The sequence below is a fragment of the Pecten maximus genome, chromosome 5, assembly GCF_902652985.1.
Source record: "Pecten maximus chromosome 5, xPecMax1.1, whole genome shotgun sequence".
NCBI lineage: Eukaryota > Metazoa > Mollusca > Bivalvia > Pectinida > Pectinidae > Pecten > Pecten maximus.
The window spans coordinates 410,032-437,245 of record NC_047019.1 but is presented as its reverse complement, the minus strand read 5'-3'; the positions used below and the strand labels follow the sequence as shown (position 1 = coordinate 437,245).

At 36.5% G+C, this 27,214-nt stretch overlaps 1 protein-coding gene across 1 annotated transcript; it reads left to right on the top strand.

The window, feature by feature from the left end:
* Positions 1 to 307: 307 nt before the first annotated feature.
* On the top strand, positions 308 to 27,214 carry LOC117326774 (proteasomal ATPase-associated factor 1-like). The gene is made up of 11 exons (XM_033883493.1): positions 308 to 364; positions 452 to 492; positions 3,182 to 3,285; positions 3,624 to 3,725; positions 4,500 to 4,595; positions 4,961 to 5,111; positions 9,554 to 9,751; positions 10,552 to 10,643; positions 19,771 to 19,886; positions 22,439 to 22,521; positions 25,465 to 27,214. The coding sequence occupies exons 1-11, from the start codon at positions 309 to 311 to the stop codon at positions 25,635 to 25,637; spliced, it is 1,212 nt and encodes a 403-aa protein (XP_033739384.1). The 5' UTR covers position 308; the 3' UTR covers positions 25,638 to 27,214.

Below are 27,214 nucleotides of genomic sequence, written 5' to 3'. Positions count from 1 at the left end.
ATTTTCTTCGTACTTTGTCATAAACGATTTGTTTGATGTAAATACGCAGTCAATATGAGTTGCAATCATTAAATAATTCCCTCTCAAACAATCTCGAGTATACTAGAGAAAGATATGAAAACCAGATTATTGCGAAGTTTTGGAATAGGGCCTATTTCAATTATGATTTTTCTTTGAATGAAAATTAATTATGGTCTGGGGGGCACTCTTTTTTGCGAATTATATGATAAGGGAGGTAACCTGTGTTTAACCGCGATAAAAAGTTTAGATTATTTCCGACGGCTGGACCGTATTTTAGAATCGCCAATATGGCCGCCTCCATGGGACGGCTTATCTTACAATCTGACTGGGATCACGTTTTGCGGTATGTTTAGCTCCCAATTACCATTTGGATGAACATTGCCATCTATTCTAAACAAGTATGCACCTGTTTTCTTCTTTTCTTTTTCAGAAAAGCGAACGAATCAACGTGGATAACGTTTAAAACAGAGAGTAAGTAGATAACTATACTCCCAGCCATGGTGTCGGGGCCTCAGACCACAATTAATTTCACTCTTTATTCTACCAAAAGAAAATTGAAATTAAAATATTTCAGAATTTTGCAAAAAACATCTGGTTTTCACATCACGTTGTAGATCTATTCAAGCTGAACCTACAGTGAGCTGGAAAGTACCTCTTGACCGGCATTTAAGAAATATATTTATATTTAATTGTAACCACCCCACTATATTGTTGGGAAATCCAGAAAATCACAAAATATTACTATTCAAGCCTTATAACTCCATGTGTCCTGCCACACAAACAAACATGGAAATGGTGTCAAAACAAAATTTGATCACTAGATTGAATATTTCACTATAAATCTATGCTAAAATTATGCCCATATCTGTAACAGTTAAGTCGGGAAAAGATATTTAGCAACAGTCCTGAAATTTCAATATGTACTACATTCGTGTACAACGACACAGAAGTATAATTGTGGTCTGATGCTGGGGAAAGAGGAAACTTGGGTTAATGCTGAACTAGATCTATCACCCATAATATATGTGGGAGTGTGCCCAGCCTATTCAACTGATCTTCTTTTCAATTATTGCGGCACGATGGACTCATTTATAGCTTAAACATGGAAGGCTGGCAGTTTTCTATTTATTTTAAGATATATTATATACTGTCTTAGTATGATATATATAAATTCTGTAATTTATCTAGCAACGAAACGAAAAAATAGCTGAATATGTATACAATTTATCTTAACTTAAAATGAAGTTATTCAATAAGTTATTTTAATGTAAACTTTATTTTATTCATTCATTGGTAACACATGAAAAGTAGACACAATCAGAAAAAAATACAGCATGAAATGGATTCAGAAACAAGTTTTTTAAAAACTTATATTAATCCGTCTCCGTAAGTTATTTTAAGTTATTCAATAAGTTTATTTCTATTTAGCAGTTAAATCCTAAAAAAAAGACAATTAAACCACATCATTTCATTAAGAACTGCATAGAGGCTTTATTAAATAGTGTTTATAAAATAGCAGTTGGGGTATATGTAGGCCTAATACATGTAGCTAACAGAATAAAATCTGTCCTAGATAAAATTATTAGTTTATTATGGAAGAAAATGATATTCGTGGTATGCCTTTAGAATTTGAAAAAGCATTTGATTAGGTTTTTTTTTGGCTTTGGAAAAGATTCATCTAGTTAGGTAAAATTGTTTCATACTAATTTATGGGCATGTAAATGAAGGGGGGAGGGGGATCTCTCTAAATATTAAAAGGAGCTGTGACAAGGTGATCCAATATATTTATTTTATGTGCAGATATTCTTACTATGAGATTTAGATATAACAAAAAATAAATGGTATTGAAGTATGAATGTAGATGATGCACATGTTTTACTTTATCCGTATATACGCAGATGATACTTATTTAACAATAGATGGTACTGACCAGTCTTTGTGAGAATCAATAAGTGAACTACATTATTTTTAGAACCTAAATATTTGTAAATGTATGTCATACATTTACAAATATTTAGGGTCTAAAAATCAATATTGATAAAATAGAAATTGTTTGGATTGGGAGTAACAACCATAGTCAAGATAAATGTTACCTAGTTAAATCTACAATGGAGAAAGAGAAATTTTGTTTATTATATAGGATTTTATTTTAGTGTCAATCTACATTGGTCAAGATGAACTTTGATAAAAAATATTGAAATTAAAAAGTCTTATTAACACTTGGAGCAGGACAAGTCAAACTCCAATTAGGAAAGTTCATCAGATAAAATTCTTAAAGATTTCACAGTGTAATGCATTTATATTTAGCTCATTACCAGGTAATAAATTCTATAATGTTTTAATTTTCATGACACAGTAAGGTTAATAAAGTTAAAAGGGAGATTATTATTCAAGAATATGCTTATAGTGGTTTAAAAATGCTGAATATTTATGATTAACATTGTTGATGCTTTGAATTTAAGTTGGATTAAGATATTGTATCAGTTTCCAAGCAAATGGAAAATTCTTCTGGGGAAATTATTGAACTAAGTAGATTGTTGAATATTTGTGGTAACTATATAAAATTATGTCAGGAAAATTGTAAAAATCTCTTCTGGAAAGATGTTCTACGGGCTTGGTATAGACTCGATAGCTCAGCTTATATGAAAGCACTTAAAGGGAAGTAACTCTTGTAAACACCTGTATGTCACATTAACAGTTTACTATTGGTAGCAAACCAGTATTCTACCCACAATGGTTTGCAAAAGGCATTTATTTAATAGACTTTCAGGGCATCCAGTAGACCCTTGAGAGTATGTTTTTGACTCCCCAAAATCAGATTTGACTCTTGAGTTTGAAGGGAGCATGTCTATTTGACATAATGTTTTGACCCTTCATATTTCTGAGAAATGGAGATTTGACTTCTGAAATTGCTAAAAGTCAAGGGTCAACTGGATGCCCAAACTTTATTAAGTATTCCGATACAAACATGTTATTTTTTTATATGACAAATTAAATTCACAAATATAACATAGATACTGATGTTTTGAAATATAATGGAATAGTTTCAGCAATTAGGAAATGTTTACAAAATTATGATTTTGAGAAGTACAGACTGACCTGTCCTGTCTTGTATACGCACTGTACACAGACTAGAACATAAATGTTGACCATCTCACAGTTCCTCCGAGTACTCAAGGTAAACTGACTTCCCAGGGAGCTTCGTCAGAAGGCATTCCGTACGTCACCGCGTCTGATGGATTTGCTGTCCAGGAAGTTACAAAGGTAATTAAGGTCTAATATTTTTTATCAATTTATTTTTCATCTAAATTGCTTTGCCAGAACAACAAAGGTCTTATATTTTTTTATCAGTTTATTTTTCATTTAATTTGCTTTTGCTAGAACAACAATTATGACTTTAATTCTAATACATGTTCAGATTTCTCACAAACATTTGTAGTAAAAACTGGAAAGTGTTTTCATCACATGTAAAGTGGACATGTCTGCACAGAAAACTTTAGCTTCATTTTTTTGTTTCTAAACCATGTAATGGTAGTATCACAGATGTACATTGTAAGACAACCACCATCATGTCATCCATTAATTTGTCACTTTATTAACAGAAATCAATATCAGTGACGTATAAAAAAGATGCTATTGACCTCACCAGGACATTTTTGGCACCCCAACTCACTTTTTCAACTATACACACACCTGGAAAAACAGTGAGTACAATCCTAGACTACATCCGTATTTAGATGTATGCTGTATTTACAATAAGATGTAATTGTTTTCTTTTTTCCTTTTTAGAAATAGTATAAAATAATGTAGATGACTTCAAAAAGATATAGATTTGTTTTCAAAGTTGATTGATAATATTACAAAAATGTTTTTTTCTTCATAGCCATTACTATTGGAACCATTAAGCAATTACTGCAATAATCGGATCACAAAATATGAGAACCCTATATTAAATGAGAACCTTCTATTATATATATAATTATATATTATATTATATGAGTACCCAATATTATATGAGAACCCTATATTATATGAGTACCTTATATTATATGAGAACCCTATATTATATGAGAACCTTTATGAGAACCCAATATTATATGAGAACCTTTATGAGAACCCAATATTATATGAGAACCCTTTATGAGAACCCAATATTATATGAGAACCCAATATTATGTGAGAACTTTCTATTATATATATAATTATATATTATATTATATGAGAACCCAATATTATATGAGTGCCCAGTATTATATGAGAACCCAATATTATATGAGAACCCTATATTATATGAGAACCTTATATTATATGAGAACCCTATATTATATAATAACATAATATGAGAACCCTATATTATATGAGAACCCAATATTATATGAGAACCATATATGAGAACCATATATTATATGAGAACTCTGTTATATGAGATATGAGAAAATTCTTGTGTTCATCCCAATTTGATGTATTTTGAATGTTAGATATCTTGTATAGACACTACACCTGGAGGACTTGGGGTGTCAGCTGACAGTCTGGGGAGGTTAAGGATCTGGCAGACAAGTAATGGAGATATCCGGGTAATCATCTTATCTACCTGTACTGAGATTGTTAAACTAAGGAAAAAAAATGACAACAAGAAGTGTTTTCAGGCATTCTCTACCTCAGAAATAACTGCCAAATTTTAACTTCTTGTTCGATTTCATGAAACTGTATAAATGAATTTGAAAAATTCAGCTAAATTTTTAGCAACTGTTAAAATCATAACATACATGTATTTGCAATTAAAAAGGTATGTCATAATATGGTTAAAATATATTTTAAAAAAATGACGAAATAACTTTCCGACCTACTGTACAAGGCCAATTTTTCAATCTGTATCATTGAAATTTCAAGTTTTTTTACTAAAATGTTTCTACATAAGACTTCATCCTTGTTTTTACAGAGAGAGCTAGAGGGTCACCTTGGAGATGTGTACACGTGTCGATTCTTTCCCTCAGGATTGGTGGTACTATCGGGGGGTGCTGACATGCAGCTCAAGGTCTGGTCAGCCGAGACTGGCAAGTGTGGGGCAACACTGATTGGACACAGAGCAGGTTAGTTGATGTTCAAACCACAAGCATCTACATCTGGTTAGTATTTATAGAAACAAATGTTGTTGTTTTTTTTAATTTTTTAATTTTTGAAGATTTTTCAACAGTACATAATACATTTACAATTTAATTTATCCATACATCATACATACAATCCTTCCATTATTCATAATTAGTTAAAATTTAACAATATATTGAAGATGATTTTAAAAAATTGTATGTACTGTATTTATGAAAGAAAGAACAAGGGATAGAAGAAATTAAAGAAAAGAAAAAAGAAAGTCATTGTGGAGAAAGAATTGTTGAATAAGAGGGAGAAGGGTACATGAGGATTTGACAATGGGCTTGATGTATTAAATATGAAATAAGTGAATCTGATCATCATATTGCCAGGGACTTTGATAAGATAAGTCAACTATAGAAATACCAAAGGGCAATAACTCTTACTGAAAAGCACCACTAATTCATAATAATTTTATTACATTTTTACCAGTTAGGCCCTACATTGTACTTCTACTACAGTTTGTATATCAACAGAGTGTAGCACTTGATGATCTGACGATGGATCCACTGTATAGAATGGAAGTAGCCTATCTTAGAGCTGTTATAAAACAGGTGGTCTGATTGGTTGACGGTTATAATTAGTATTGTTTACAGAGCTGTTGACAAATCAGATTGCCCATTATAAAACCGCCCTAAAATAGTCTACTTCCACAGTAAATACATTTGTTGGCTACCTCCACCGCTTTTGGTTCATTTTCCCATCTTTAAACCACTGGCAAAAGAATAACACGTGTTGATATTTAAGGATTCTAAACAAAGGTCTGTTACTGAATTTTGTGTACATTTCATAATTTAGTCAGATTTGTTATAGTAGGAGTAGGGACTTATATTTTTTCTATAAATGCTAACCTGATGCAGAGGACTGAATTCAAACTAGAGGAAGAAACATAATTTCTGTACTAGTCCTGAAAATAATCTTAGAATCATTCTATTGTAAAAAATGCTGTCTTTTTAGCCAACCATCATCATGATCAGATGGTGGGCTCTTTAAATTGCCCTGCGTCCGTGTTCCGTCCCCTGTTTTACCTGTCTTTTTATGTTTTTGTTTTACCTGTACTGTGACATGTTTGTTTAACCTGTATGGGACATGTTTGTTTTACCTGTCCTGTGACATGTTTGTTTTACCTGTCCTGTGATATATTTGTTTTACCTGTCCTGTTATATGTTTGTTTTACCTGTCCTGTTATATGTTTGTTTTACCTGTCCTGTTATATGTGTTTTACCTGTCCTGTTATATGTGTGTTTTACCTGTCCTGTGATATGTTTGTTTTACCTGTCCTGTGATATGTTTGTTTTACCTGTCCGGTGACATGTTTGTTTTACCTGTCCTGTGACATGTTTGTTTTACCTGTCCTGTGACATGTTTGTTTTACCTGTCCTGTTATATGTGTGTTTTACCTGTCCTGTTATATGTTTGTTTTACCTGTCCTGTTATATGTGTGTTTTACCTGTCCTGTGACATGTTTGTTTTACCTGTCCTGTGATATGTGTGTTTTACCTGTCCTGTGATATGTGTGTTTTACCTGTCCTGTGACATGTTTGTTTTACCTGTCCTGTGATATGTGTGTTTTACCTGTCCTGTGATATGTTTGTTTTACCTGTCCTGTGACATGTTTGTTTTACTTGTCCTGTGACATGTTTGTTTTACCTGTCCTGTGACATGTTTGCTTTACCTGTCCTGTGACATGTTTGTTTTACCTGTCCTGTTATATGTTTGTTTTACCTGTCATGTGACATGTTTGTTTTACCTGTCCTGTGACATGTTTGTTTTACCTGTCCTGTGATATGTTTGTTTTACCTGTCCTGTTATATGTGTGTTTTACCTGTCCTGTGACATGTTTGCTTTATCTGTCCTGTGACATGTTTGTTTTACCTGTCCTGTTATATGTTTGCTTTACCTGTCCTGTGACATGTTTGTTTTACCTGTCCTGTTATATGTGTGTTTTACCTGTCCTGTGACATGTTTGTTTTACCTGTCCTGTGACATGTTTGTTTTACCTGTCCTGTTATGTTTGTTTTACCTGTCCTATGACATGTTTGTTTTACCTGTCCTGTGATATGTTTGTTTTACCTGTCCTGTGATATGTTTGTTTTACCTGTCCTGTTATATGTGTGTTTTACCTGTCCTGTTATATGTTTGTTTTACCTGTCCTGTTATATGTGTGTTTTACCTGTCCTGTGATATGTTTGTTTTACCTGTCCTGTGATGTGTGTGTTTTACCTGTCCTGTTATATGTGTGTTTTACCTGTCCTGTGATATGTTTGTTTTACCTGTCCTGTGACATGTGTGTTTTACCTGTCCTGTGATATGTTTGTTTTACCTGTCCTGTTATATGTGTGTTTTACCTGTCCTGTGATATGTTTGTTTTACCTGTCCTGTTATATGTTTGTTTTACCTGTCCTGTGACATGTTTGTTTTACCTGTCCTGTTATATGTGTGTTTTACCTGTCCTGTTATATGTGTGTTTTACCTGTCCTGTTATATGTGTGTTTTACCTGTCCTGTGATATGTTTGTTTTACCTGTCCTGTGATATGTGTGTTTTACCTGTCCTGTTATATGTGTGTTTTACCTGTCCTGTGACATGTTTGTTTTACCTGTCCTGTGATATGTTTGTTTTACCTGTCCTGTTATATGTGTGTTTTACCTGTCCTGTTATATGTGTGTTTTACCTGTCCTGTGATATGTTTGTTTTACCTGTCCTGTTATATGTTTGTTTTACCTGTCCTGTGATATGTTTGTTTTACCTGTCCTGTGACATGTTTGTTTTACCTGTCCTGTTATATGTTTGTTTTACCTGTCCTGTGACATGTTTGTTTTACCTGTCCTGTGACATGTTTGTTTTACCTGTCCTGTGACATGTTTGTTTTACCAGTCCTGTGACATGTTTGTTTTACCTGTCCTGTGACATGTTTGTTTTACCTGTCCTGTTATATGTTTGTTTTACCTGTCCTGTGACATGTTTGTTTTACCTGTCCTTTTATATGTTTGTTTTACCTGTCCTGTGACATGTTTGTTTTACCTGTCCTGTGACATGTTTGTTTTACCTGTCCTGTGACATGTTTGCTTTACCTGTCCTGTGACATGTTTGTTTTACCTGTCCTGTGACATTTTTGTTTTACCTGTCCTGTGACATGTTTGTTTTACCTGTCATGTGACATGTTTGCTTTACCTGTCCTGTGACATGTTTGCTTTACCTGTCATGTGACATGTTTGTTTTACCTGTCCTGTGACATGTTTGTTTTACCTGTCCTGTGACATGTTTGCTTTACCTGTCCTGTGATATGTTTGTTTTACCTGTCCTGTGACAAGTTTGTTTTACCTGGCCTGTGATATGTTTGTTTTACCTGTCCTGTTATATGTGTGTTTTACCTGTCCTGTGACATGTTTGCTTTACCTGTCCTGTGATATGTTTGTTTTACCTGTCCTGTTATATGTTTGCTTTACCTGTCCTGTGATATGTTTGTTTTACCTGTCCTGTGACATGTTTGTTTTACCTGTCCTGTGATATGTTTGTTTTACCTGTCCTGTTATATGTGTGTTTTACCTGTCCTGTGATATGTTTGTTTTACCTGTCCTGTGATATGTTTGTTTTACCTGTCCTGTGACATGTTTGTTTTACCTGTCCTGTGATATGTTTGTTTTACCTGTCCTGTTATATGTGTGTTTTACCTGTCCTGTGACATGTTTGCTTTACCTGTCCTGTGATATGTTTGTTTTACCTGTCCTGTTATATGTTTGTTTTACCTGTCCTGTTATATGTGTGTTTTACCTGTCCTGTGACATGTTTGCTTTACCTGTCCTGTGACATGTTTGTTTTACCTGTCCTGTTATATGTTTGCTTTACCTGTCCTGTGACATGTTTGTTTTACCTGTCCTGTGACATGTTTGTTTTACCTGTCCTGTTATATGTGTGTTTTACCTGTCCTGTGATATGTTTGTTTTACCTGTCCTGTTATATGTTTGTTTTACCTGTCCTGTGATATGTTTGTTTTACCTGTCCTGTTATATGTTTGTTTTACCTGTCCTGTGATATGTTTGTTTTACCTGTCCTGTGACATGTTTGTTTTACCTGTCCTGTGATATGTTTGTTTTACCTGTCCTGTGACATGTTTGTTTTACCAGTCCTGTGATATGTTTGTTTTACCTGTCCTGTGACATGTTTGTTTTACCTGTCCTGTGACATGTTTGTTTTACCTGTCCTGTGATATGTTTGTTTTACCTGTCCTGTGACATGTTTGTTTTACCTGTCCTGTGATATGTTTGTTTTACCTGTCCTGTGACATGTTTGTTTTACCTGTCCGGTGACATGTTTGTTTTACCTGTCCTGTGACATGTTTGTTTTACCTGTCTTTAGTGCAGACACTTGCTGTTATTTATTAGGTATCCTAGACACTGCTATTGTTGAACGTGGACGGAATGTTGTCTCCTGTGGACGAGATGGTACAGCGCGTCTCTGGAATGTAGGGCAGCAGACATGTCTGGGTATTTTCTCCGAGTGTGGTGGGGAAGTGAACAGTTGTAGTATCGGAATTCCTGCTGAATCCTGTGGGAACCTAGGACAACCAGAATCTCCACCAAGTAAGTGTCCAGTCAGATGGTTCTAAACAGTCACATACCCCACACGGATCAGTTCAGTGGTATAAGTATAACATTTCTGATCCTGTAGTTAAAGAAAGTACAAAAAGATTATTTGTAGACACTTTTGTGGATTACTGCTTCATATAAATAATACAAAATTAGCTCAAGCAATGTTTCATTATTGATTCAACTGGCACTAAAAGTAACAACTTTTGATGTTGATATGCTCAAAATGTAACTAAACAGGGACAAGTACAGTTACATATCTAAAGTGAGTTGTGACCAGGGACAGTTACATATGTAAAGTGAGTTGTGACCAGGGACAGTTACATATGTAAAGTGAGTTGTGACCAGGGACAGTTACATATATGTAAAGTGAGTTGTGACCAGGGACAGTTACATATGTAAAGTGAGTTGTGACCAGGGACAGTTACATATCTAAAGTGAGTTGTGACCAGGGACAGTTACATATGTAAAGTGAGTTGTGACCAGGGACAGTTACATATGTAAAGTGAGTTGTGACCAGGGACAGTTACATATGTAAAGTGAGTTGTGACCGGGGACAGTTACATATCTAAAGTGAGTTGTGACCGGGGACAGTTACATATGTAAAGTGAGTTGTGACCAGGGACAGTTACATATGTAAAGTGAGTTGTGACCAGGGACAGTTACATATGTAAAGTGAGTTGTGACCAGGGACAGTTACATATGTAAAGTGAGTTGTGACCAGGGACAGTTACATATCTAAAGTGTAAAATGTAAAGTGGGATGTAGTCTAATATAGGAATATATTGTCACAGGTGACAGAGAAATTTTCACGGAAGGCAAGTTATTGTTGCTGGGCTGTGAAAACAGGACTTTACAAGGCTATGGTCTGCAGAGTCGCAAAAAGGTAGGTTAAATAATAACATGTTGTTACCACAACCCCAACACAGAAGTGTCAGCCTGTCTGTCTGTCTGTCAATAAAGAAGTGTCAGTTTGTCTGTCTGTCTGTCTGGCAATAGAGAAGTGTCAGCTTGTCTGTCTGTCTGTCTGTCAATAGAGAAGTAACAGTTTGTCTGTTTGTCTCCGTCAACAGAAGTGTCAGCCTGTATGTCTGTCTGTCTGTCAATAGAGAAGTGTCAGTTTGTCTGTCTGTCTGTCTTGCAATAGAGAAGTGTCAGCTTGTCTGTTAGTCTGTCTGTCTGTCAATAGAGGTTGTCAGTTTGTCTGTCTGTCAGTCATTAGAGGGGTGTCAGTTTGTCTGTCTCCATCAACAGAAGTGTCAGTTTGTCTGTCTATCTCCGTCAACAGAAGTGTCAGCCTGTCTGTCTGTCAATAAAGAAGGGTCAGTTTGTCTGTCTGTCTGTCTGTCAATAGAGGTTGTCAGTTTGTCTGTCTGTCAGTCATTAGAGAGGTGTTAGTTTGTCTGTCTGTCTGTCAATAGAGAAGTATCAGTTGGTTTGTCTATCTGTCAATAGAGGCTGTCAGTTTGTCTGCCTCTGTCAATAGAGGTTGTCAGTTTGTCTGTCTGTCAGTCATTAGAGGGGTGTCAGTTTGTCTGTCTGTCTGTCTGTCAATAGATAAGTGTCAGCTTGTCTGTCTTTTTGTCAATAGAGAAGTATCAGTTGGTTTGTCTGTCTGTCAATAGAAGAGTGTCAATTTGACAGTCAATAATGGTTGTCAGTTTGTCTGTCTGTCAGTCATTAGAGGGGTGTCAGTTTGTCTGTCTGTCTGTCAATAGAGAAGTGTCAGCTTGTCTGTCTGTCTGTCAATATAGATGGGTCAGTTTGTCTGTCTGTCTGTCAAAAGAAAGTGTCAGCTTGTCTGTCTGTCTGTCAATATAGGTTGTCAGTTTGTCTGTCTGTCTGTCAATATAAAAGTTTCTGTTTGTCTGTCTGTCTGTCTGTCAATAGAGAAGTGTCATTTTGTCTGTCTGTCAATAGAAAAGTGTCAGTTTGTCTGTCTGTCTGTCTGTCTGTCAATAGAGGTTGTCAGTTTGTCTGTCTGTCAGTCATTAGAGGTGTGTCAGTTTGTCTGTCTGTCTGTCTATAGAGAAGTGTATGTTTGTCTGTCTGTCTGTCAATAGACAAGTGTCAGTTTGTCTCTCTGTCTGTCTGTCAATATAGGTTGTCTGTTTGTCTGTCTTTGTCAATAGAGAAGTGTCAGTTTGTCTGCCTCTGTCAATAGAGGTTGTCAGTTTGTCTGTCTGTCAGTCATCAGAGAAGTGTCAGTTTGTCTGTCTGTCTGTCTGTCAATAGAGAAGTGTCAGTTTGTTCGTCTGTCTGTCTGTCAATAGAGGGATGTGAGTTCGTCTGTCTGTCAGTCAATAGAGGTTGTCAGTTTGTCTGTCTGTCAATAGGAGTGTCAGTTTGTCTGTCTGTGTGTCTGTCAATAGAGGTTGTCAGTTTGTCTGTCTGTCTGTCAATAGAAAAGTGTCAGTTTGTCTGTGTCTGTCAATAGAAGGAAGTCATTTTGCTTGTCTGTCTTTGTCAATAGGAAAGTGTCAGATTGTCTGTCTGTCTGGCAATAGAGGGTTGTCAGTTTGTCTGTCTGGCAATAGAGGGTTGTCAGTTTGTCTGTCTGGCAATAGAGGGTTGTCAGTTTGTCTGTCTGGCAATAGAGGGTTGTCAGTTTGTCTGTCTGGCAATAGAGGGGTGTCAGTTTGTCTGTCTGGCAATAGAGGGTTGTCAGTTTGTCTGTCTGGCAATAGAGGGTTGTCAGTTTGTCTGTCTGGCAATAGAGGGTTGTCAGTTTGTCTGTCTGGCCATAGAGGGGTGTCAGTTTGTCTGTCTGTCTATGTCAACAGAGAAGTGTCAGATATTAATACAGTCATTGAAAGTTGTCAAAGCTCATATAAACAACACAAAATCATTAGATCCATCATTATTTTATTAAAAAACCAGCTGTGGTTCAATCAGGCTAATTGTTGGAATGCAAGAAGGAAAATGGGTCTGGACACCCATCCTGTTGACAAACTGACAAACTGACACCCCTCTTATTTGGGGATAAATATGGTAAACTTTTAATTAGAGGAGGGAGATTAATTTGGCATCAATACAGTAAACTTTTAACTAAAGGAGGGAGCTTAATTGGGGATACTGTAAAAGTGGATATTTTCGCACATAGAAATTTTCGCTAAATCAGCTTCAAAACTGTTTGCGATATGGATATTTTTGCGCTGTCAGTCATGATGAAAATATATTTTTGGGCTTCGCTGTCATTGAGCAAAGCAATCCATTGAAAGCTTGTGACGATCAGCCCAGTAAAAATACCAAAACTTTGATCAACAGACACATTTGGTTAATGGGTTGTATGTGTGATCATTGCATTACGTCTGTGACAGAAAAACACACTAAAATATGCGAAACATTTTAGCGTTTATTCAGTTTACATTGAAAAATACACCACACACGAGACAGCCGATTGCAACTCTAGGCCCCAAAAATGTATAAATATTAAGCCAATTACTCTAGAGGAGGGAGCTTATTAGGGCTCCTCGTGAATGTCTGTGTGCCCTATAGATAATCACTGTCTGTCAGTCCATCCATCCGTCTGTCTGTGTGTCCTATAGATAATCACTGTCTGTCAGTCCATCCATCCGTCTGTCTGTGTGTCCTATAGATAATCACTGTCTGTCAGTCCATCCATCCGTCTGTCTGTGTTTCCTATAGATAATCACTGTCTGTCAGTCCATCCATCCGTCTGTCTGTGTGTCCATCAGCACTTTTATTTCCGTGCAATACTTGAGTTTCCTTGAGGTGATAAAACTCAAACTTCACAGTACTTCCTTATTAGAAGTAATTGCTTGGAATTGTTTTTCAGCTTCAAAATTCAAAGGGCAAGGTCACTGTAACTAAATATAAATAAACAAATCACCTTCCATGCAAAATCTAGGGCTTGCTTTAGCCAATCTAACTCAACCTTCCATACTTAAAGTGTTTGGTTTGAATTGATTTACAGTTTGAAAGGTCAAAGGTCATGGTCAATGTTACTATGAATAGAAAATAAGTTTCCTTTCAATAACATGAGTTTCCTTTTGACAAATCCAACTCAAACTTTATACAGTGCTTTCTTATTGAAAGTGCTTGCTTGGGATTGATTTCTATGTCAAAGGTCGAAGGTCAAGATCACTGTAGGTAAATATAGAAAAATCAGTTTTCATGCAGTAACTTTTGCCAATCAAATTAATACTTCATATAATGCTTTTTAGCCCACCATCATCAGATGGTGGGCTATTCAAATCGCCCTGCGTCCGTGGTCCGTCCGTCCGTCCGTCCGTCCCTCCGTCTGTCCGTCCGTCCCTCCGTCCGTCCGTAAACAATTCTTGTTATCGCTAATCCTCAGAAAGCACTGAAGGGATCTTTCTCAAATTTCATATGTGGGTTCCCCTTGGTGCCTAGTTATGCATATTGCATTTTGAGACCAATCGTAAAACAACATGGCCGACAGGCAGCCATCTTGGATTTTGACAATTGAAGTTTGTTATCGCTATTTCTGAGAAAGTGCTGAAGGGATCTTTCTCAAATTTCATATGTAGGCTCCCCTTGGTGCCTAGTTATGCATATTGCATTTTGAGACCAATCGGAAAACAACATGGCCGACAGGCAGCCATCTTGGATTTTGATAATTTAAGTTTGTTATCGCTATTTCTGAGAAAGTACTGAAGGGATCTTTCTCAAATTTCATATGTAGGTTTCCCTTGGTGCCTAGTTATGCATATTGCATTTTGAGACCTATCGGAAAACAACATGGCCGGCAGGCAGCCATCTTGGATTTTGACAATTGAAGTATGTTATCGCTATTTCTGAGAAAGTACTGAAGGGATCTTTCTCAAATTTCATATGAAGATTCCCCTTGGTGCGTAGTTACGCATATTGCATTTTGAGACCAATTGGAAAACAACATGGCCGACAGGTAGCCATCTTAGATTTTGACAATTGAAGTTTGTTATCGCTATTTCTGAGAAAGTACTGAAGGGATCTTTCTCAAATTTCATATGTAGGTTTCCCTTGGTGCCTAGTTATGCATATTGCATTTTGAGACCTATCAGAAAACAACATGGCCGACAGGCAGCCATCTTGGATTTTGACAATTGAAGTTTGTTATCGCTATTTCTGAGAAAGTACTGAAGGGATCTTTCTCAAATTTCATATATAGGTTCCCCTTGGTGCCTAGTTATGCATATTACATTTTGAGACCTATCAGAAAACAACATGGCCGACAGGCAGCCATCTTAGATTTTGACAATTGAAGTTTGTTATCGCTATTTCTCAGAAAGTACTGAAGGGATCTTTCTCAAACATTTTTAGCCCACCATCATCAGATGGTGGGCTATTCAAATCGCCCTGCGTCCGTGGTCCGTGGTCCGTCCGTCCGTCCCTCCGTCCGTCCGTAAACAATTCTTGTTATCGCTATTTCTCAGAAAGTACTGAAGGGATCTTTCTCAGATTTCATATGTAGGTTCCCCTTGGTGCCTAGTTATGCATATCGCATTTTGAGACCTAACGGAAAACAACATGGCCGACAGGCAGCCATCTTGGATTTTGACAATTGAAGTTTGTTATCGCTATTTCTCAGAAAGTACTGAAGGGATCTTTCTCAAATTTCATATGTAGGTTCCCCTTGCTGCCTAGTTATGCATATTGCATTTTGAGACCAATCGGAAAACAAGATGGCCGACAGGCAGCCATCTTGGATTTTGACAATTGAAAATTGTTATCGCTATTTCTGAGAAAGTACTGAAGGGATCTTCCTCAAATTTCATATGTAGGTTCCCCTTGCTGCCTAGTTATGCATATTGCATTTTGAGACAAATCGGAAAACAACATGGCCGACAGGCAGCCATCTTGGATTTTGACAATTGAAGTTTGTTATCGCTATTTCTCAGAAAGCACTGAAGGGATCTTTCTCAAATATCATATGTAGGTTCCCCTTGCTGCCTTGTTATGCATATTGCAACTTTGAGACCAATCGGAAAACAACATGGCCGACAGGCAGCCATCTTGGATTTTGACAATTGAAGTTTGTTATCGCTATTTCTGAGAAAGTACTGAAGGGATCTTTCTCAAATTTCATATGTAGGTTCCCCTTGGTGCCTAGTTATGCTTAAAGCATTTTGAGACCTATCGGAAAACAACATGGCCGACAGGCAGCCATCTTGGATTTTGATAATTGAAGTTTGTTATCGCTATTTCTCAGAATGTACTTAAGAGATCTTCCTCAAATTTCATATGTAGGTACCCCTTGGTCCCTAGTTATGCATAACGCATTTTGAGACCAATCGCAAAACAACATGGCCGACAGGCAGCCATCTTGGATTTTGACAATTGAAGTTTGTTATTGCTAATTCTCAGAAGGTACTGAAGGGATCTTTCTCAAATTTCATATGTAGGTTCCCCTTGGTGCCTAGTTATGCATAAAGCATTTTGAGACCAATCGGAAAACAACATGGCCGACAGGCAGCCATCTTGGATTTTGACAATTGAAGTTTGTTATCGCTATTTCTCAGAATGTACTGACGAGATCTTTCTCAAATTTCATATGTAGGTTCCCCTTGGTGCCTAGTTATGCATTAAGCATTTTGAGACCTATCGGAAAACAACATGGCCGACAGGCAGCCATCTTGGATTTTGACAATTGAAGTTTGTTATCGCTATTTCTCAGAATGTACTGAAGAGATCTTTCTTAAATTTCATATATAGGTTCCCCTTGGTGCCTAGTTATGCATAAAGCATTTTGAGACCAATCAGAAAACAACATGGCCGACAGGCAGCCATCTTGGATTTTGACAATTGAAGTTTGTTATCGCTATTTCTCAGAAAGTAATGAAGGGATCTTTCTCAAATTTCATATGTAGGTTCCCCTCGGTGCCTAGTTATGCATATTGCAATTTGAGACTAATCGGAAAACAACATGGCCGATAGGCAGCCATCTTAGATTTTGACAATTGAAACTTGTTATCGCTATTTCTAAGAAAGTGCTGAAGGGATCTTTCTCAAATTTCATATGTAGGTTCCCCTTGGTCCCTGGTGTTGCATTTTGGGACCAATCCGAAAGCAACATGGCGGACAGACAGCCATTATCGCTAAATATTAATTTTTAGCCCACCATCATCAGATGGTGGGCTATTCAAATCGCCCTGCGTCCGTGATCCGTCCGTCCGTCCGTCCGTCCGTCCGTAAACAATTCTTGTTATCGCTAATCCTCAGAAAGTGCTGAAGGGATCTTTCTCAAATTTCATATGTAGGTCCCCCTTGGTGCCTAGTTATGCATATTGCATTTTGACACCAATCGGAAAACAACATGGCCGACAGGCAGCCATCTTGGATTTTGACAATTGAAGTTTGTTATCGCTATTTCTGAGAAAGTACTGAAGGGATCTTTCTCAAATTTCATATCTAGGTTCCCCTCGGTGCCCAGTTATGCATATTGCATTTGGAGACCAATCGGAAAACAACATGGCCGACAGGCAGCCATCTTGGATTTTGACAATTGAAGTTTGTTATCGCTATTTCTCAGAAACTAATGAAGGGATCTTTCTCAAATTTCATATGTAGGTTCCACTTGGTGCCTAGTTATGCATATTGCATTTTGAGACCAATCGGAAAACAACATGGCCGACTGGCAGCCATCTTGGAATTTGACAATTGAAGTTTGTTATCGCTATTTCTCAGAAAGTAATGAAGGGATCTTTCTCAAATTTCATATGTAGCTTCCCCTCAGGGCCTAGTTTTGCATATTGGGACCAATCCGAAAACAACATGGCCGACAGACAGCCATTATCGCTAAATCTTAAATTTTATATATAGGTTCCCCTTGTGTGAAAAGGACTAGAGGGCTGTTTCTGAATTTACACTGATTAGTAAGACTTAGAGGAAGGGAAAAGTAGAGAAAAGATCAATCTGACATGGAACCTATAAAGATCAATCAATGGTGGGCGCCAAGATCCCTCTGGGATCTCTTGTTTTATATAGGTACCCCTTGTTTGAAAAGTACTAGAGGGCTGTTTCTGAATTTACACAGATTAGTAAGACTTAGAAGGGAAAAGTAGAGAAAAGATCAATCTGACATGGAACCTATAAAGATCATTCAATGGTGGGCGCCAAGATCCCTCTGGGATCTCTTGTTTATTTAGTGCTTGCTTGTAATTGCTCTTCAGCTTTGAAGATTTGAAGTCAAGGTCACACTTACTTTAAATAGAAATCAAGTGTTCAATTATAGTACTAGCTCCATATTCACCTCTAAAGAATGTATTAGGTATTATGTTTTGTGTTGGTTTTTATGGTAGAGTACACGTAAGATTTGCCAATAATCTGTCAGTCTGACCAGCCAACCAGACGTAAAAATTCCAACTGACATTTTTTTCATGTTTATTTTTCATTGAAACTTAAAATCGTGTTACACTGTGATGTGCAGATGTGTAATAGGGGTTTAAAAACTTAAGGCCAAGGTTACTAAAAATACAGCCCAAAATATACTGTCAAAAATGTTACTAAAAATACAGCCCAAAATATACTGTCAAAAAGGTTACTAAAGATACAACCCAAGATATACTGTCAAGAAGGTTACTAAAAATACAGCCCAAAATATACTGTCAAAAAGGTTACTAAAAATACAGCCCAAAATATACTGTCAAAAAGGTTACTAAAGATACAACCCAAGATATACTGTCAAAAAGGTTACTAAAAATACAGCCCAAAATATACTGTCAAAGAGGTTACTAAAGATACAACCCAAAATATACTGTCAAAAAGGTTACTAAAACTACAACCCAAAATATACTGTCAAAAAGGTTACTAAAAATACAGCCCAAAATATACTGTCAAAAAGGTTACTAAAAATACAACCCAAAATATACTGTCAAAAAGGTTACTAAAGATACAACCCAAAATATACTGTGAAAAGGTTACTAAAAATACAACCCAAAATATACTGTCAAGAAGGTTACTAAAGATACAACCCAAAATATACTGTCAAAAAGGTTACTACAAAATGTAAAAATACAACCCAATATATACTGTCAAAGAGGTTACTAAAAATCCAACCCAATATATACTGTCAAAAAGGTTACTAAAAATACAACCCAAAATATACTGTCAAAAAGGTTACTAAAAATACAACCCAAAATATACTGTCAAAAAGGTTACTAAAGATACAACCCAAAATATACTGTCAAAAAGGTTACTAAAGATACAACCCAAAATATACTGTCAAAAAGGTTACTAAAAATGCAACCCAAAATATACTGTCAAAAAGGTTACTAAAGATACAACCCAAAATATACTGTCAAAAAGGTTACTAAAAATGCAACCCAAAATATACTGTCAAAGAGGTTAATAAAAACACCCCCCAAAATATACTGTCAAAAAGGTTACTAAAAATACAACCCAAAATATACTGTCAAAAAGGTTACTAAAGATACAACCCAAAATATACTGTCAAAAAGGTTACTAAAGATACAACCCAAAATATACTGTCAAAAAGGTTACTAAAAATACAACCCAAAATATACTGTCAAAAAGTATCATCTGAGGCCTTGTACATAAGTTCAAACTTTCTGAAAGGACTGAATGGCTTGGGTACCTACATGTATGTACTCCCTATAGTAAGAAAAGCCATCTCAGAAAATCAAAATAATTCAGCAGTTCAATACAGAAGGCGTTCAAGTTATTGAAACTTGATATTTATTAAAAGTATTATATAAAGAAAAAATATAACCATTTTTAATTGACAAAAACCACGAAAATTGGTACATGTACTTTGCCCCATTTCTGTGGTACTGAAGTTTATCATGGGTGCATTAATAGCTAAACAAGTTTATAGTGTATATTTGCAGCATATACATTTAAGTCGTAATTCTATGTCAATGTATGACTTGGGTTCAGGTATAGATACAGACATATTGTAGAGCCCTTACTGACATGACAGTGATCTAGTTTGAGCTAATACACTAAATAGACATAATCATGTCATATATATAGTTATTTAATTCAGAAATATGATACTACAAGAGTTTTAATAAGATGTAGTGTTTTAGGTTTTTAGCCTGCCGACACATGATGCTGTCAACTGTTGTTGTCACCTGTCAGATGTGAGTGGTGTATGTGGGACACAGGACGGACATGTGACTGTGGTGGACTACAGAAATGTCAGGTATTGTACCGTGTTTGTAACTGTACAGATATAGTCTTGTGTACAACATAGAACTATCAGGGCTTCTTACAACATCTGACACCACAGACACAGATAGATCTCACACCACAGACACAGATAGATCTCACACCACAGACACAGATAGATCTCACACCACAGACACAGATAGATCTCACACCACAGACACAGATAGATCTCACACCACAGACACAGATAGATCTCACACCACAGACACAGATATATCTCACACCACAGACACAGATATATCTCACACCACAGACACAGATAGATCTCACACCACAGACACAGATATATCTCACACCACAGACACAGATAGATCTCACACCACTGACACAGATATATCCCACACCACAGACACAGATAGATCTCACACCACAGACACAGATATATCTCACACCACAGACACACAGATAGATCTCACACCACAGACACAGCTAGATCTCACACCACATATACAGATAGATCTCACACCACAGACACAGATAGATCTCACAGCACAGACACAGATAGATCTCACAGCACAGACACAGATATATCTCACACCACAGACACAGATATATCTCACACCACAGACACAGATAGATCTCACAGCACAGACACAGATAGATCTCACACCACAGACACAGATATATCTCACACCACAGACACAGATATATCTCACACCACAGACACTGATAGATCTCACACCACAGACACAGATAGATCTCACACCACAGACACAGATAGATCTCACACCACAGACACACAGATAGATCTCACACCACAGACACAGCTAGATCTCACACCACATATACAGATAGATCTCACAGCACAGACACAGATAGATCTCACACCACAGACACAGATAGATCTCACACCACAGACACAGATATATCTCACACCACAGACACAGATAGATCTCACACCACAGACACAGATATATCTCACACCACAGACACAGATATATCTCACACCACAGACACAGATAGATCTCACACCACAGACACAGATATATCCCACACCACAGACACAGATATATCCCACACCACAGACACAGATAGATCTCACACCACAGACACAGATAGATCTCACACCACAGACACAGATATATCTCACACCACAGACACAGATATATCTCACACCACAGACACAGATAGATCTCACACCACAGACACAGATAGATCTCACACCACAGACACAGATAGATCTCACACCACAGACACAGATAGATCTCACACCACAGACACAGATATATCTCACACCACAGACACAGATATATCTCACACCACAGACACAGATATATCTCACACCACAGACACTGATAGATCTCACACCACAGACACAGATATATCTCACACCACAGACACTGATAGATCTCACACCACAGACACAGATAGATCTCACACCACAGACACACAGACACCTCAGACAAATATATGATATATTTATACCCCGCAACGAAGTTAGGGGGGGTATACTGGAATCAGGTTGTCTGTCCGTCCGTCCGTCCGTCAGTCAGCCCGTCCGTCCGTCCGTCCGTCCGTCTGTAGACGCATTTTGTCCGGACAACTCCTCCTAAACCGATGGGCCAATTCCGATGAAACTTCACACAAATATTATGATCTTGTGTAGATGTGCATGCCACTTTATTTTTCTCAATATTATGGTTGCTATGGCAACTGGTCACTATAAACAGGTTTTCTGATAAGAACCATAACTTTAAGTTTGTCCGGACAACTTCTCCTAAACTAAATGGCCAATTTCAATGAAACTTCACAGAAATATAGAGGACCATGTGTAGATGTGCATGCCACTTTATTTTCTTTCAAATTTATGGTTTCTATGGCAACTGGTCACTATAAACAGGTTTTCTGATAAGAACCATAACTTTAAGCAGAGACATATATACTCTGCTTAAGTTTGTCCGGACAACTCCTCCAAAACCGATGGGCCGATTACAATGAAACTTCACACAAATATAGAGGACCATGTGTAGATGTGCATGCCACTTTATTTTTCACAAAATTATGGTTGCTATGGCAACTGGTCACTATAAACAGGTTTTACGATAAGAACCATAACTTTAAGTTTGTCCGGACAACTTCTCCTAAACTAAATGGCCAATTTCTATGAAACTTCGCACAAATATAGAGGACCATGTGTAGATGTGCATGCCACTTTATTTTTCACAAAATTATGGTTGCTATGGCAACTGGTCACTATTAACAGGTTTTACGATAAGAACCATAACTTTAAGTTTGTTCGGACAACTCCTCCTAAACCGAAGGGCCGATTACAATGAAACTTCACACAAATATAGAGGACCATGTGTAGATGTGCATGCCATTTTCTTTCTTTTTTTCAAAATTATGGTTGCTATGGCAACTGGTCACTATATTTCTGGGTTATCTTAGTTAGCCTCTAATTAACAGTTCCAATTCACCATTAGTTAGCCTCTAATTAACAGTTCCATTTCACCATTGACTCGTGCAGATTGCGGGGGTATTAGTCAGCCATCCTGGCGACAGTTCTAGTTTGTTGTTGTTTTCCAGAGTACCATTAAAGGAATGGAAGGATACAAGAGGACCGATCCTTTCCCTATGTCCATTGTCTCAGGGTTTCATCTTCACAACAGGTATTTTATCATTCCTCTCGTCATTAGATCTCATATACAGGCAATGTCATAATATTTATTTTAATGTAATACAAAATGACTGGATGGGGCCCAAAAGGGGAAAGAGAAGAAATGAAATCCTTTAAACCGCTACTTGTCACAAAGTGCAGAATGGATTTGAACCAAACTTGGTAAGAAATATTCTTACGGGAAAAGGAACAGATTTTGCCTAAAATGGTGACTCTACCCCCCCCTGGGGCTTTTATTATGGTTGGGTCCAGTAGGGGAAATAGAGGTTAATCCTTCAAATTGCTTCTTGTCACAAGGTACTGAATGGGTTCGAACCAATGATGGTCATTTCATCATTACTTGGAGGGTAACAAATTTTGCGTGAATGGTTAGTCTAACCCTCTGGGGCTGGAGGGGCCGAGGGCATTAAGGAAAATTGAGGTAAACCCTTTAAATCCCTACTAGTCCTGGACGCCTGAATGGATTTTAATGAAATTTGGTCTGGAGCAATGCAAGGCAACAGAGATCTAGCGTTGTATAAACAGGGTGTGTGACTCCCTTTGGGCTGGAGAGGCAGAGCCTAAAGGGGAAATTGTGGCAAATCCTATAAATCCCTTCTTGTCCTGAATGCATGAATGGATTTTGATAAAATTTGGAATGGAGCAATATATGGTAAAGGCGGTCTCATGTTGTATAAACAGGGGTGTGGCTGCCCTGGAGGCTGGAGGGGAGGGACCCCATAGAAGTAAATCATTTAAATCACTACTAGTCCTGAACAACTGAACAAATTTTGATAAAATTTGGTCAGAAGCATTACTTGGTAAAGGAGATTTAATGTAAACGAAAGATGTGGCACTCTGGGGACAGGAGAAAGGCGCTAGGTGGTCTAATAGGGGAATTACAGCAAAAAAAACCCAACTTAAATAACTTGTGTTTTTGTTAACGTCATATTCATAATAGGAAGGTGTGTGGATTTTAGTCTTATTCATAGTGGAAAGGTTTGTAGATGATTGTGTTTACGATTTAGATACTGATAATACAGATGGATGATTGTGTTTACGATTTAGACACTGATAATACAGATGGAGGGTTTGTAGATGGTTGTGTTTACGATTTAGATACTGATAATACAGATGGAGGGTTTGTAGATGATTGTGTTTACGATTTAGATACTGATAATACAGATGGATGATTGTGTTTACGATTTAGATACTGATAATACAGATGGATGATTGTGTTTACGATTTAGATACTGATAATACAGATGGATGATTGTGTTTACGATTTAGATACTGATAATACAGATGGATGATTGTGTTTACGATTTAGATACTGATAATACAGATGGAGGGTTTGTAGATGGTTGTGTTTACGATTTAGATACTGATAATACAGATGGAGGGTTTGTAGATGATTGTGTTTACGATTTAGACACTGATAATACAGATGGAGGGTTTGTAGATGGTTGTGTTTACGATTTAGATACTGATAATACAGATGGAAAGGTTTGTAGATGATTGTGTTTACGATTTAGATACTGATAATACAGATGGAAAGGTTTGTAGATGATTGTGTTTACGATTTAGATACTGATAATACAGATGGAAAGGTTTGTATATGATTGTGTTTACGATTTAGACACTGATAATACAGATGGAAAGGTTTGTAGATGATTGTGTTTACGATTTAGATACTGATAATACAGATGGATGATTGTGTTTACGATTTAGATACTGATAATACAGATGGAAAGGTTTGTAGATGATTGTGTTTACGATTTAGACACTGATAATACAGATGGATGATTGTGTTTACCATTTAGATACTGATAATACCGATGGAAAGGTTTGTAGATGATTGTGTTTACGATTTAGACACTGATAATACAGATGGAAAGGTTTGTAGATGATTGTGTTTACGATTTAGATACTGATAATACAGATGGATGATTGTGTTTACGATTTAGATACTGATAATACAGATGGAAAGGTTTGTAGATGATTGTGTTTACGATTTAGACACTGATAATACAGATGGATGATTGTGTTTACCATTTAGATACTGATAATACCGATGGAAAGGTTTGTAGATGATTGTGTTTACGATTTAGACACTGATAATACAGATGGAAAGGTTTGTAGATGATTGTGTTTACGATTTAGATACTGATAATACAGATGGATGATTGTGTTTACGATTTAGATACTGATAATACAGATGGAAAGGTTTGTAGATGATTGTGTTTACGATTTAGACACTGATAATACAGATGGAAAGGTTTGTAGATGGTTGTGTTTACGATTTAGACACTGATAATACAGATGGATGATTGTGTTTACGATTTAGACACTGATAATACAGATGGATGATTGTGTTTACGATTTAGATACTGATAATACAGATGGAAAGGTTTGTAGATGATTGTGTTTACGATTTAGACACTGATAATACAGATGGAAAGGTTTGTAGATGATTGTGTTTACGATTTAGATACTGATAATACAGATGGAAAGGTTTGTAGATGGTTGTGTTTACGATTTAGACACTGATAATACAGATGGATGATTGTGTTTACGATTTAGACACTGATAATACAGATGGATGATTGTGTTTACGATTTAGATACTGATAATACAGATGGAAAGGTTTGTAGATGATTGTGTTTACGATTTAGACACTGATAATACAGATGGATGATTGTGTTTACGATTTAGATACTGATAATACAGATGGATGATTGTGTTTACGATTTAGATACTGATAATACAGATGGAAAGGTTTGTAGATGATTGTGTTTACGATTTAGATACTGATAATACAGATGGAGGGTTTGTAGATGATTGTGTTTACGATTTAGATACTGATAATACAGATGGAGGGTTTGATAAAAAGTTCAATTTGACTATGCTGAAATGCTTTAGTTATTTATGTTCATCATCAACATTTTCATTTCAGGAGATGGCTCGTGTTGTTATGTGAACTCAGAGGGAGAGACAGCCATCGAGTTGACAGGCTCCGACTGTGATCCGCTGTATGGAGTGTCGTCTGATGGTAGCCATATGTATACATGTTGTAGAGATGGACTCATTCGTAAATACAATCTCTCTCATGCCGCTCTGACTTCATGACATTGGAAAAACTTCACTGTGAAGGACTCATTTATAAATACAATCTTTCTCATGCTGGTCTGACTTCATGACATTGGAAAAACCTCACTGTGATGGACTCATTTATAAATACAATCTCTCTCATGCTGGTCTGACTGCATGACATTGTAATACAATAGTTGCATGGGGGGGTCTTTACAACTATGTCCTTACTAATGATTTGCTGCTATACAAAATTATTCAAATATATATATTCTATCTTTATTACCGTTTATGATTCGTAAATTTGATATGAACACCTCAAATGCTGTAAGTGGTGTACAAAAGTGTATGAAACCCAGATGTGGTACATGTAAGATTCTTATTGTGTGTAAAAACTATACTTTTGTAAATGACTCAAAAATAGAAATAAGATCTAATATTACATGTAATTCTAAAAATGTTATTTACACTTTAATATGCAAATCATGTGGTGAATTTTATGTTGGCCAAACTGAGTATTAGAATTAAGATTGCATATGAATGTACATTGACAGCAAATTAAAGATGATGACTTGAGATTTTTAACCAGTGTTCTCGGAATGATGTTATGTTTTACCTGTTTACAAGTTAAATAGTGATGATGTAGTTACAAGAGAGTTATACCCCGTTATATCAAAGCAACATACAAATAAAAAAGAGTTCGATCAGTCCTGAAGAAGCCTGAGAGGGCAGAAAGGCCTTGCGGCAAAGTCATGTTTTTTTGTTATTTAACTTGTACCTGTGCTCACATGTGATTATTATTTTTATCAGTTTTTTCACCAATTTTGAAGATCAATTTAAGATACATGACAATTGTACAGTTGAGTGTAAGCTAACCTTTACACCTTACAGTGCACTAGTAGTGCACTACATTTAAACTTCAGGTAAACTAGTAGTGCACTACATTTAAACTACAGGTAAACTAGTAGTGCACTACATTTAAACTTCAGGTAAACTAGTAGTGCAACTACAGGTAATTATAAACTACTAGTGCCTACATTATATAAACTAGTAGTGCACTACATTTAAACTACAGGTAAACTAGTAGTGCACTACATTTAAACTACAGGTAAACTAGTAGTGCACTACATTTAAACTACAGGTAAACTAGTAGTGCACTACATTTAAACTACAGGTAATTATATAAACTGGTAGTGCACTACATTTACACTACAGGTAAACTAGTAGTGTACTACACCCTAAGAGGCGATGAACAGCAAAATCCCCATACAGGTAATGGGCAGTACCCAAGGCTACCTGTGATTTTTACCTGTAATGTATCTATAAGGCTATCTAGCAGTTATATTCAAAGAGTTATCAAAAAGGTTTTGGAAGTTTAGTTTGATGTTATATTTCAACCTTTCTATTCTTGTTAATTATACACTGTAACTTAGTTAAGACAGATTTACTTTATAAATCCTTTAACTAAGTTAAATTGTTAAAACCAAGTTTAATTTATCTTTTGGTACTTTATATTTTGTATTGATTAATCAGTTATATACTTCACATGTTCAATTCCAGTAATTTTGTAATCATCACATGAAAGTATATACATGTAATAAAACATTTGAAAACAA

Bases quoted from the DNA above. Each gene is read 5' to 3' on its own strand.
- LOC117326774 (XM_033883493.1), top strand. From the start codon at position 309: ATGGCCGCCTCCATGGGACGGCTTATCTTACAATCTGACTGGGATCAC. The intron at 4,596-4,960 runs GTAATCATCTTA...TTGTTTTTACAG, and splicing joins CAAGTAATGGAGATATCCGG to AGAGAGCTAGAGGGTCACCT. The intron at 22,522-25,464 runs GTATTTTATCAT...TTTTCATTTCAG, and splicing joins GGGTTTCATCTTCACAACAG to GAGATGGCTCGTGTTGTTAT.